The following is a 14068-nucleotide window of genomic DNA, read 5'->3' on the forward strand; positions in this document are numbered from 1 at the left end:
TTTGATAAAAGCTGACAGATTTATTCTGCTTATGATATTTGATGTTAGAGAGTTCTTAAATCACTTTTGAAGATGCTGAATATATTCTCATGTGATGGATATAAGAAAATAAACTCAAAGGCATGCAATTATTGACTAAGAGTAAAAGGTAACAAATGGCTAAGTTTACTAACACATAATTCAAAATAAATTCTTAGTGGAGTAAAACCATTTTAATTTAATGGGGTTCAGTCAATGACAAAGACAAAGGGAGAAAAGACTATTGCACATATTTACTGTAATCCTAACTCCCTCAATAGGACCATTGACCTTTATAAAGACATTTATTTCACACAAAATTGTTAAGAACTTGACATTTATAATTTACATATAAATAATATACTTTATTGAATTAATAAAGTGAAGCTTTCATTTTACAATACAAAGAAAAATGTGTGCTGTCTGTATGTTAATATCCAGTATTCAGAAGATGTCATTTGCATTTTTAAATAGCATAGTTTAAGTTCACAAATTTATTTTGCATTCATAGTTTTTTTCAATTTCAGTGTCTCAGTGGTGAACCTTCTCTCAGGGTTAAACTAAGTTTTGGGGAAAAAAAGTTAACTTTTGTGCCACTCTTTATATTTGGGATACTGAGAAAAGAGTAATATCTGGGACTCAAAACAAAATATCTCATATGTTGAATTAGCTAGTCTATGCCTACATGTGTATTGTTAAAAATTCTGCCCGAGTAGTTAACTGAAAGGAGGCTCTTTCTCATGACCTCATGAATTAGTAGTCTAGACTGAAGGTCTGCAAAGGAATATTCTTTCCATATCTAAATATTAAGTGTGAACAGCTCTATATTTCTTTTTAAAAACATAAATCCCTTGAGGAATAATGCTTTACATCTGCCCCAAATTATATGTATAAACTTTGGCTTGATTTAGAAACCTCATTTTAGAAATACTTCTTCACATTAATATTTTACTAGTGGTGTTTTAATCAATAGGTGTTTTAGATTCAGTATTCAAATGAAACAATCCTCTAGCAATTTGTCAAAACATCTCATTAGAAGAAAATAGTGAAAGTCAGGAAAAGGTTATAAGTTAGAGACATAGGATAGAATAAACTCTGATTTGTTAATGTTTACCTTTTAGAAATATTTGCATAGAATTATCTATAAAAATCTAGGATTAACTTTGGTGGAGCTTACATCCATGATTCCAGTATTCATTTTAATGTATTTATTATTTATGCACCATCTACCTCCAAAAAAGATTTGAAAGCAGCTTTTCCAATAAGGACTGTGGTGAAGCTATTTAAAAATATCATTAAAAATTAACAAGGAAAGCCAAGGTACTGGGATCCAGAATTCAGCATGATAAAGACAGCTTCTGATAGATTTGGCCATGGTTTGTTGGGTAAGATGGTTTGTTTTTTCAGAAAACATACAATCTTAAAAACCTCTTAGCTTATTTAGTCTGTACCCTCCACTGACTGTCCTCTGTAGCATATTTTCCAGCACTATTCCAGTTTTAAATGAGCCAAGTGCTGTCCTCATATTTTCAAAAGGTCCACCTGACAAGATTCCTCCACCAACAAGACCTCTACCAACAGTGCCCCCACACCGCTCTATTCCTCCGGTTGACCCAAGGAAGAATGACCGACCCAAACCTCCCCGACCTCCCACTGGCCGACCTTCCTATCCTGGAGCCAAACCCAACATCTGCGATGGGAACTTTAACACTCTAGCTATTCTTCGCCGTGAGATGTTTGTTTTCAAGGTAGGAAGCTTTCATGTATATACATATATATATATATGTATGTATATACACACACACACACATATTTTTGGAATGGTAGATGGAGTGTCTACAGTGTCACTTTAAAAAACAAGTTCTCATTCATTCTTACACTACCTTCCCAGACCTCTCACAGTTAGAAGGTTAAATGAAAACCATCTTTAAAAAAATAAATGCACAAATGGGCTTAAATGTCTAGCAGAAAATTATTCTAACATTCTATTTGGGGAATGCATTTATGTCAGCAGAAGCTTAAATGCCTGGAAATACGAGGGTACAAAAAAAATGCTGCATGTTATGAACAGATAAAAAGCGTAATTTAAATCATGAATAGGAACTAATAGGGATGATTTGCTTGGAAGCTTAGCCACTTCCAGGCGCACTGCAGCTATATTATCCTTGGTTTGCTCATCTTTATGAGATCCTTATAATTTTACTTGACAATTAAAGCATTGTTTTTAAGAAGAATATTGATCATTTTGTTCAGAGACTACTGGTAGCTGTCTGAGTTAAATCTCCTTTGTGAAACCATCGTTTTGATTTTGTATATACATGTCATTGTTTTATTTAGTCAGGCATTTATAGCTTCTTAATGTACATTATTTTTTAAAAGGTTACAATAAAAAACTAGCTTTACATTTTGCTAAATGTGCTCTTCAGCGACATTGAGTTCAACAACAACAGCACTAAAAGACAGTATATTAAAATAAAATACATTATACTAAAAAGTGAAGATAGTATGCTACTGAAAAATATTTTTCCCTCAAGTTTGGAAACAAACCTTAAAGATTAATGAAAAGTAGAAGTTTTATGTTGGTATTAGTGCATTAAAATAGCCATATTTTACCAATATCATACATTTAAAAATGAAAGGGTACATTCTCTTTTTTTTAAGTGGGCGTGAATCAATAAATAATGAAATATTATCCTATTTGTACAAAATACTTATCTACCAGAAGCCATACTTTGAAAATATAGATTTCATATAATTTTTAATAGATGAAGTATTTTATTTCCTTTATTAGAATGTAAAATTTGGATTTAATATAATGTGTGCAAAAGCATCATAATTTCTAAGAAAAAAATCAATGCCTTTTTTTCAAATACATTATAGATTTTTGAATTTTATAAATGTCCTACAAAGCTTGATTAGATTTATCTCATATAGTAGATTAATAAATTTTGGTTCAAGGAGTGAAAAAAAAAGCTACATATATATACTCATTACTCATTGTGGCTAAGCCTAGAGCAGCTAGTTCAAATGAACACAAAATGCAATAATTTGTTTATTCTACAAGATACCAAATGACAACTGGAATATTTCGTTTTCACTGTTTTGAGTGAATTTCAACATCCAAGCTTTATACTTGATATCATGCTGATAGCACCAAAGCATGAACCTTATCTGAGAACATGACAGGAAATTGACACTGGATACATTCGTTTCATTCTTCCTCTCTAATTAGGTTGCCAGTCTCAGATAAGAGGGGTATCATCATTTCTAATGATCATTTTCATCAATGTTTTGCTCTTCACATTGTGCTCTTCACTAACAAAACAAGGTCCTGTGATCACTCATTCCTAGAATCAGGAATGAGTAAAAAGCACATAGGCCAACTCTCAAAATGCAGTGGCCACTATTTTCAGTGTCAAAACAAGTGTGTAAAAAACATGAATTGGGCCAGCTTCTCTAAACTCTAATGTTACCTTGGATTCCTTATTCAAAATTTTCTGCAGGACAGAGTTCCTAAACTTCACTAACTCCTGCTCTCTTTCTAAGAATAAATTCTATAGAGCAGTTATCTTCTTCGTAATCTCCTTTAATCTTCTTACTCAACTCCTCTCTCATATAGTGAGTATATATGTCCAGGTATTTTACTGGGCACTCAGGATATATGACTAGAAGATAGAACCCCTGTTTTCATTGAGCTCATACTCCAGGAGTGAAGACAAACATGAAATTAAGTACATTAAAGATACAGGGGAAAAATAAGCCATGAAGAGAAAGTACTGAAGTCTAGTTGAGTAGATCAAAAAGCATTGATTGAGAAAAGGCTTATGCTGAATTTTGAGAGGGAACACTTCCTAGGCACATAAAAGGGCTTGGTTTATTGCATACTAAAATGTTGATGGCTTGGAGGAGAGAAGATAGACATGTTAACTCTAGTGCAAAGTGATAAATAGTATAAATCAGAACTATGCAAGATTTGATAGAAGGAAAGAGAGTATTATCTCATGATACCTGCTCTTAGTTAATAGCTACATGGATTGGGTAGCTGTTCAGGCACAACTAATATGTACCTGAATGTGAGCTAGGCACTTGCCATCAATAATCTCTAAACCTTATAACACTGCAAGATGGATAATTTTCTATGTTTTACAAATAAGAAAACTGAGAATCAGAAGAGGCAAGTCTTAGGTTTGTAAGCAATTGCCAGTAGTTGAATAAGCTGTATTCAACTGCTGTATTCAACTGCTTATTCAACTGATTCCAAAAATCTATGTTTTTCACACTAAACTTTGTTAATTGAAAGAGTTAGGGAAATTAAAAAAAAAAAGATGGACTCTAAGCTATATTTTAAAATAGTAAATACTCAGGAAATATTTATTAAACTTGTGCTGTAAGACTCTGTTTTAGGCACTGGCAATGTAGCAGTGAACAAAACAGGACAGACCCTTGTTTCTTAGAGGTTACATTCTAGTTTTCAAAGTGGACGTATGGGTAAGAGTGCTTCACAGATTCTGCACCTGCTGTGAAAGGCTGTGGGAAGCATCCACATTGACTGAGCCCCCAAATCCTGTTTTTCTCTGTTAGCAATGCCAACCTTTTAACTTCTTCCTTTGTACCTACCTGGTCTACACTACCTTCACCTCTAAATTAATGTAATACTCCCATACCCACTCTTCCTACCTGATCAGTAGGAAGATCAGTTGCTCTTTGTCAGTCTTTCTGGTGCATACCTACTTTAAAATTTTTCCTTTAATATGCTAGTTTCCATAGTTTGTTCTTTACTGCTAACCTTTCAAGTTAGAATGTTACTTAATTTTCTACTTTGCTTCATTACTAGTTCTTTATGCAAATTGGAAAACTCATTATCTCATCAGCCCTTACCTAATAATATTTATTTCACTTTTGTTTTACTATCTGGAGCTTCTATGCAAGTTTCTACTTATCCAAAACTTCCATCCTCAACATCTTCCTCTTGTCCCAACCTCTCTGACTATTCTTCAAGCTAACATCTTTCTAGTGATTTTTACATTTATCCTCTATGTCCAATCAGCCTGTTTTTATTTCTGTAGTCTCTATTTTCTCATTGTAATGTGCTTCTTAACTGGATTATAAAATTAAGAGTAGGAATTGGTTCATGTGGATTTCATGGTGCTTGAGCTAATGAAAAGGGATCTCAGTATAATACTCATTTAATTAAACTATAGCTATATCATGTTTATACAACAGTAATCAAACAATATGACATTGCTGAAAGTATTTAATTCTGATAGTTTGTTATTTCTTGCCCAAGATCTCCATGAGTATTATCTGGTTCTTTCTATATGTGATTTTAAGTAGAAAATAATAAAATCTAGTTATAACTAAAAGGCAATGTCATCAGGTTATTTTTGTTTTCTTATTAGAGGGTCTTTATAATAGAAGTTTAAGCATAATTCTTTTGGTAACAATCTTCCTTTTAGGATATTGAGCTTCCCAGACATTTATTTAAAATGAGTTCACCTGTAACTATTTATCTATAGGTATTGTAATAAATTATATATAGTATATTTTATGCAGTGTATATTAATATATTTTATATAATATATTATTATAAACATTATATTTATAGATGGTTTATTATTTACTACTGCATGAAAAAGTTTAGTCTTCCATAAACCACCTAAAGCAAGGAAATGAAAATTAAAAAAAAGTGCCAAGAAACAGAGAAACAAAATAGAAATGACAAAAGAAGCTTTGTCCTTATTATCTAGGTGATTTTTAAGTGTTCCCTGAAGAGTATAAGCTATATGTATTGCACAATGCTGCTGTTGTGACCAAACTGACAATTGCAAAATCCAATTATTCAAAAGAATACTTTCATAGTTTCTTTGGACAAGACAAAAACATTGAATATTTAGTTATGTTGGGGTATGAAAGAAAGTAGAAAGCAGAATTAGCTAAACTTGTACATGTGTTTCATCACACAACATTTTTTTATACATAGGAGACTGCAGTAGTAACTATACTCTTCCTAAAGCTGAGGGAGAACAGTAAGAAAAACTATATCCCTCTCCTCAAGTCCTTTTAGTTCAGGAAAAAAAAAGAGAGAGAGAGAGAGAGAGAAAAGAAAGGTGAAAGGATGGTTTCAGTGAACTACTTACCAGCTCTTTATATCAATGGGGACAAGCAAAGGTCAGTGCTTTAAACTAGAGCTAGAAAGAATAGTTAGTGTTAAGAGTCAAAGCTGAAAGCTGTCATGGAAGAGTATTCAAGGAATTATATAGTAAATGGTCTTCTCAATACAGGAGAGCAAAGCTCTGAGTCAAGAAAGCAGAAACAAACTCAACTAGGAACCATGAGGTTGTGGGTTTGATCCCTGGCCTCGCTTAGTGGGTTAAGGATCCAGAGTTGCCATGAGTGGCTCTGATCTGGCGTTGCTGTGGCTGTGGTATAGGCTAGCAGCTGTAGCTCTGATTAGACACCTAGCCTGGGAACCTCTATATGCTGCAGGTGTGGCCCTAAAAAGCAAAAAAAAAAAAAAAAAAAAAAGCATTTCATCATTTACCACCCCCCCATTTTTCTTCTTCTTTGAAGAAAAGAAAAAATAAACAGAAATCACTTGATTCCTTTTACTTTGTTGATTTTTTGTCTGTTCATTTATCACAAAATGATTTGTTCTAAATACGACGATCTTCTCCTATGAGACCTGTGCCTTTCTCACATTACTTATATACCTATATCCAATTACTCATGCAGAATATGTGTTCAGCTTTTCAAGTGTATGTTATACCTTTCCTGTATGTATGACACTGAACATTTGGAATTAAAAGAAGTAAAATTATGATTTTTCCCTTAAGTTGAAATGCAAAAAAGTAGAGAACAATAAGGGCCCTTTACACAGGAAAGACTATTGAGTTAAGCATGGGTATATATCTGGAAAGTTTTTTAAAAACTAACTTATATCAGAATTGCAATCACAGAAAGTGGCTCTAATTCTTAAGATATAAGAGGAAGGAATGGAAGTATTTGTTATTGTTTTATTTATGTCATATTATTCCATAAAATTCTCTGTTGGCAGAGAATCCAAAAAGTGTTTTACAAACAAAAAAAAGAACCTGGAGAAATTTCACAGAATAGGATAATCTAAAATGACTCTGAGTCACAGCTTTTCTGTACTGCAAAGAAGTATTACCTGATAATATTAATAGTAACTTGTAAGGGGAGCTATTAATATAAGAAAAAAAAAGCAATTTTGAAGACAGTATAAGCAGAGAAGTAATAATGTTTTACCTACATGGGATCAGAATTATATGCAATACCACATTTTAATGTCAATATTAACTGATTTTCAAAATATTTGTTTCAAAATACTTCAAAATATTTGTATATAATTATTATTTAAGATTTACTTTTTGAAACATCTAAATTCAGTAAAATAGAGTCATTTGAGTTTCTCATTTCCTTTCTAGTCACTTTATTTTGGGGAAATCATAAACATTATAAGCACATTTTTTTTCTTTTTAGGGTCAAACCCGCAGCAAATGGATGTTCCCAGGCTAGGGGTCCAATTGGAGCTACAGCTGCCAGCCTATGCCACAACCACAGCAGTGCCAGATCTGAGCCATGTCTGCAACCTACACCACAGCTCACAGCAATGCCAGATACTTAACCCACTAAGAGAGGCCAGGGATCAAACCCACAACCTCATAGTTCCTGATTTGATTCATTTCAGCTGTGACACAACAGGAGCTCCCATAAGCACACCTTTGAATTCTTGTTTGAGATTCAGTACAACAGTTTTTATTCATAATATAAAATAAAATATTTAATATGTAATTAGAATGCATATTTTGGACACTAAAGTATGTTTTATCATGTACATTTTGTTATAAATTTATAGTAGGAATAGGACAATTCTGTATAGTCATGGAAAAAAAATGTTTCCTGAAGTTCCCATCATGGTGCAGTGGAAACGAATCCAACTAGGAACCAACCATGAAGTTGTGGGTTCGATCCCTGGCCTCGCTCAGTGGGTTAAGGATCCCATGTTGCTGTGAGCTGTGGTGTAGGTCACAGAAGCAGCTTGGATCCCATGTTGCTATGGCTGTGGTGTAGGCCTGCAGCTACAGCTCCTATTTGACCCCTAGCCTAGGAACTTCCATATGCCATGGTTTCGGCCCTAAAAAGACAAAAAAAAATTTTTTTTGAAAGTATGCTAATTGCACATTGTAATGTGAAAAACCCTTTTACCCATAGCAATATGAATCTTCCTATTCTGATATTATGAATATTTAGTATATTCCCTTTGCCAAAGATTTCTTGTTCCATGTTTGTCATTATCTATATCTTTTTATGGAGATTTTTACATAGAGAGTGTTTGTATTCATCATACCTGGTAGGTCACTTTAACCTTAATGTAAGTTTAGTTCAAGATTATTCTGAACATAAAAGTAGTTTTTCTTTAATTTTAGAAGTTATGGAAATAGCACTTTTTCCAATTTTTTTTCCTTCATATTTGGCACTTGTGACTGTACTGCATCTGACCTCTTATATTTCTGTAAAGCAAAAATGAAACTTTATTCTTTTCATTCCCTTTTTAAACTTCAGATAGCAGTGTTCTGATTATCATTTTGCTTTGCAGATTATTTAAACATTGAGACAGCACTTCAAAATTCCTGAAAAACATCTAGTTATTTTATCTTCTGCAAGAAAATATTAACATATATACATATTTAAAACAAAGCAGAGGCCAGATCTATCAGCTGGAAATTATGGGAAAATCTACTTACTGGAAAATTCCTTGAAAATTAACAGGAAAAAAATTACAACTATTACCAATGTTAATAAAGATGTTCTGAAACACAGTAAGAAATGAAATATAGCCTTTCTAATAAAGACTTAGAATATAATTGAAATGTTAATTCCTTGACATAAAAAAAGTAACTCATAGGATTATATTTAATTAGCAGTACCTGACCTATAGGCAGCATTCAACACTAATACTTTGATGAATAACATTTTTACTTTTAACTCTATATTCTCTGCATTAAACTTCCATGAGGGAGGTTCTTGACTTGCTTTCTTACCAGTAGGAAATAAAGTTTTCAAGCAACTAAAATTATTAAGTAATGTGGAAGTGGTATAGCAAATAATAGTGCATCATCTCAATTCATCGGAATGTAATGCAATCACTTGAAAGGTCAATTAAGACAAATATATGAAACAATGAGACATGATTATAATGTATTTGCAAATAAAATAGTAAAACATAAAGTTTTATGTATCATGAATTGCAGTTTTTGAAATATGTGTGTTGGTAAAGCATAGAAATTATAGGAAATTTATGTTAGACAATTCTTAAAATGATGAAATTGTGAGTGGGTTTTTAAGTGTGTACTATTATGATAATGTTGAATATACAGTTAATGACTCAAAATATAGTTGTGTAACAAAACCTAGATATCTAGAAAGTTGTTGTACATTAAGCCATGGTGAAGCCATATTATTTTCAAAAACATAGTAGGCAAAAGCTATTAAAGTGTGCACTGGGGAAGTGGGGGTAGGATGGTAGAATACAGAGACTCTGAGCTCACCTCTTCCCATGAGCACACTAAAATCATAACTCTTTACAGAGCAACTATCAATGAGAACAACCCGAAGAAAAGATTTTCAGCAACTAACGCTATAAGTAAGTAACCACAACAAGAAAAGTAGTATGGATGGAGGTGTAATAGAGTCAAGGCTTATACCTCCAGGTAGGCAACCCGCAAATGGGAGGATAATCACAATTGAAGGTGTTCTCCACCAAGAAGCAAAATGCCTAAGCCCCTTATTTGGCTCAACAGCCTGGAGGTCCTTCTGTAAAAGACAAGCCCCCAGAATATCTGACTTTTAAAGGTCAATATGGCTTCTATATGAGAGGGACAGATGGTTGTAGGAAAGAGACTGCTCATAAAGTGTCCATACAAAACCTCAAGCACTCTGACAACCAGTGCCAAGGCAGTAATTTGAGAAGAGCCTGATCAGACCCATATGCTGATCTTGGAGAGTCTCCTATAGGAGCAGACAACAGCATCCCCTTCCGGGGATATAGATGCAGACTATAGACATTAGGGGAGCCCACTCTACCACAAGAACACTGATGCTGACAGACACAATTTTGGAATCCTCCTTCTAGCCTATAAGCATTGAGTATTCACATAACCACCAGTCAGTTTTACCAATCCTGGGACACCCTGGGCTCAGTGGTCAACTGTGTGAGGACAGATCTAAACTTACAATTTTCTAAGAACCCAGCCCCACACACTAGCAGGCTGGCTCAAATCCTGGGCTGCACTGACAGTCATGCTAGGACCTAGCACCACCCACCAATGGATAGGCACCAGCCCTGAAACTACCCAGGCCAGGTAGCCAGCTGCATCAGGACCCAGGTCTACCCACCAGAGTACTTGTCCTCACTACAATAGAAGGGCCCATGCAGCCCACATAAGGGATACCCCTAGAGTGTATGGTTCTGGTGACCAGAGAAGAGTATGCTTTGGGGTCCTATAGGACATCTCCAACATAGGGTTACTTTTTGAAGACCAGGAAACAGTAACAAACTATCTGGTACATAGAAATGAGAACAGAGAACTGGAAAAAATTAGACAACAGAAGAATATGCCTCAAACAAAAGAACAAAATAAAAACAGACAAGAACTAGGAAAAATGGAGATAAGCAGTCTACCCAATAAGGAGTTTGAGGTAATGATCTTAAAATGCTCAATGAGAATGGAAAACACAGAAAAGTTTAACAGAACAAGATAATATATAAAGAAGGAACAAATACATGGAGATATAGTAACTGAAATTAAAAATATATTTGAATAAATCAACAGTAGATTAGGTGATATAGAGGAATGGATCAGTGGAAGGCAGAGTAGTAGTAATCACCCATGCTGAACAGAAAAAAGAAAAATGTTTTAGAAAGATGTTTTAAGAGACTCTGGTACAATATCTAGTGCATTAATATTCACACTGTAGGGCTCTGAAAGGGAGAAAGAGGGAGAAAGGAGCAAAGAACTTATGTGAAGACATAAAATCTGAAATTTCTCTAACCTGGGAAAGGAAACAGTCATCCAGATCCAGGAAGCACAGAGATTCCCAAATAAGATCAACTCAAAGAGTTGCACAATAGACACATTGTAATTAAAACGGCAAAAATTGAAGAGAGTCTTAAAAGCAGCAAGGGAAAAGCAACTAGTTACATACAAGAGAACTCCCATAAGACAATCAGCTAATGTTTCAGCAGAGATTTTACAGGCCAAAAAGAGTGGCACAGTGTATTTAAAATAGTATAGGGAAACAAACTAACAACCAAGAATTCTCTACTCAGAAATTCTACCACTCAGATTTGAAGAAAATATTAAGATTTTTTATAGAGAAACAGAAAATAAGAGTTTAGCATCACTAAAATGGCTTTACAAGAACTATTAATGGGACTTCTCAATGCACAAAAGAAAACCAACCCCTAGAAATACAAAAATTATGAAAGAAAAATCTTGGGTAAAGGCAAATATTCAGGAAAGGCAATGGATCAACCATCTGTAAAGTTAGTAGGAAGTTTTAAAAAAAAGTAATGAAATCATCTGTAGTCACAATAAGTAGTTAAGGAAAACACCAAAAAATGTAGAATATAAGATCAGAAACATTAAACATAGTACACGGAGTAAAAATGAAAGGTTGTTCCATTGCATTCAAACTTAAAGAGATTATCAACTTCACATAATCATGTATATGTATAGGTTGTTATCACACCTCATGGTTAGAACAAACCAAAACTACATGATATATACAAACACAAAAAAAGAAAGGAGTCTACATATAACACTGAAGATCATCAGGTAACAGGGGAAAGCGCTAAAGAGGAAAAAGAGGAATAAAAAAGAAGTACAAAAACAAACCCCAAACAACTAACAAAATGTAAATAAGTACATGCCAATAAATAATTACTATAAATATAAATGAACTGAATGTTCCAATCAAAAGACATAGTGTGGCTGAATAGATTAAAAAAATAAGATAGATATAGATATACTCACAAACACACACTGCATATATATATACACACACATACACACACACACAAATACACACACTGCATATATATATAAATTAACAGAAGTTCAGGACTAGATGGCTTTATATATACATGTATGTGCACACATATACACACTCACTGCCATAAAGAACTAACTTAGATTCTAACACAGACCATAAGTGAGGGAATGGAAAAAAGTTTTCCATGCAAATGGACATGTAAAGAAAGCTAGGTAGCAATATTTATATCAGATAAAACAGACTTTACAAAAAAGACTCTAGAAGAACATTACATAGTGATAAATGGATCAATCCAAGAGGAAGATACAATTGTAAATATAAATGTACCCAACATGGGAGCATGTATATACATAAAAAAGATATTAGAAAATATATAAGGAGAAATTGACAGTAACACAATAGTAGTAGGGGATTTTAATACCCCACTTAAATCAATGGACAGATTACCCAGAAAAAATATCATAAGAAAACCCTGGTAGCCTTAAATGACATAGTAGATTAGATACAATTAGTAGATATATATATATAGAAAATCCCATCCCAAAGCAGCAGAATACACATTTTTATCAAGTGCACCAGGAATATTCTCCATGAGAAATCACATACAAGGCTACAAAACAAGTCTCAAGAAATTTAAGAAGTTTGAAATTATGTCAATCATCCTTTTGGACCACAATGATAAGAGACTAGAAATCAACTATAGGGAAAACAATTTTGAAAAAACACACAAACACAGGTCAGCTAAACAATATGCTACTAAACAAACCATGGGTCACTGAAAAAACCAAAATGCAAATCAAATATCCAGAGACAAAGGAAAATGGTAACACAACAGCCCAAAATCTAATGGGACTCAGCAAAGCATTTCTAAGAGAAAGGCCCATCTCATGAAACAAAGATAATGTCCCATAAACAACCAAACCTTACCACTAAAGAATTAGAAAAACATGGACAAACAAAACAGAAACTTAGTAGAAATAAATAATAAAAATCAAAAAAAGGAATAAATAAAATAAAAGCTGGAAAAAAAATAGAAAAGATCAATGAAACTGAGATCTGGTCTTTGAAAAGATAAGCAAAATTAATAAACTTTTGGCAGACTCATCAAAGGAAAAAGACCTCAAAATAAATCAAAAATAAAAGAAGTTTCAGCTGACACCTTAGAAATATAAAGGATCATAAAAGATTATACAAACTGTTATACGCCAATAAAAATGGAAAATCTCTGAGGCATGGACAAAATCCTAGAAAGTATAATTTTCTAAGACTAAGTTGAGAAGAAATAGAGACTATGAACAGACCAATCACCAATAACGAAATTGAACCAGAACTGGAAAAAAAGAAATGAACCAAAGTTCAGGACTAGATGGCTTTATAGGTGAATCTACAAAACATTTAGAGAACACTTATTGCCTACCCTTCTCAATCTACTCCAAATAATTCAAGAGGAAAATATGTTTATGGACTAATTCTAAGAGGCCAGCATCATGCTGACACTAAAACCAGACAAAGACATCACAGAAAAAAGAAAATTACTGGTTAATTTCAATGAAGAACATAAATGTAAAAAATTTTGGCAAAACATTAGCAAACTTAATTCAACAATACATTAAAAGTATACACAAAATAAAGTAGGATTTATGCAAGGGTGAAAGGATGGTTCAATATATTCAAATCAGTGCGATACCTCATACTAACTAATTAAAGAGTAAAAATCATGTGATCATCTCAATAGATGAAGAAAAAACTTATGACAAAATTCAACATTCATTTATGAGAAAAATTTTCAAGAATGTGCTATAGAAGGACCATATGTCAATGTAATGAAGTCCATATATAAGAAAACTATTGCTAACATGCATAACAGTGAAAATATAAAAGCATTTCCTCTAAGATCACCACTTTTATTAAACAGAGTATTGGAAGTCCTAGCCATAGTAGTCAGACTAGACAAAGAACTAATAGGAATCCAAAC

At 33.3% G+C, this 14068-nt stretch overlaps 1 protein-coding gene across 1 annotated transcript in view; it reads left to right on the top strand.

Annotated features, from left to right (window-relative positions):
* MMP16 (matrix metallopeptidase 16) overlaps nt 1-14068 on the top strand; it is a 299878-nt gene that overhangs the window by 213572 nt on the left and 72238 nt on the right. Inside the window, exon 6 of the mRNA XM_047783647.1 lies at nt 1555-1766. Within this exon, the coding sequence (XP_047639603.1) occupies nt 1555-1766 (212 nt within the window). The remainder of the gene's footprint in view (nt 1-1554; nt 1767-14068) is intronic.

The sequence above is a fragment of the Phacochoerus africanus genome, chromosome 6, assembly GCF_016906955.1.
Source record: "Phacochoerus africanus isolate WHEZ1 chromosome 6, ROS_Pafr_v1, whole genome shotgun sequence".
Classification (NCBI taxonomy): Eukaryota; Metazoa; Chordata; class Mammalia; order Artiodactyla; family Suidae; genus Phacochoerus; species Phacochoerus africanus.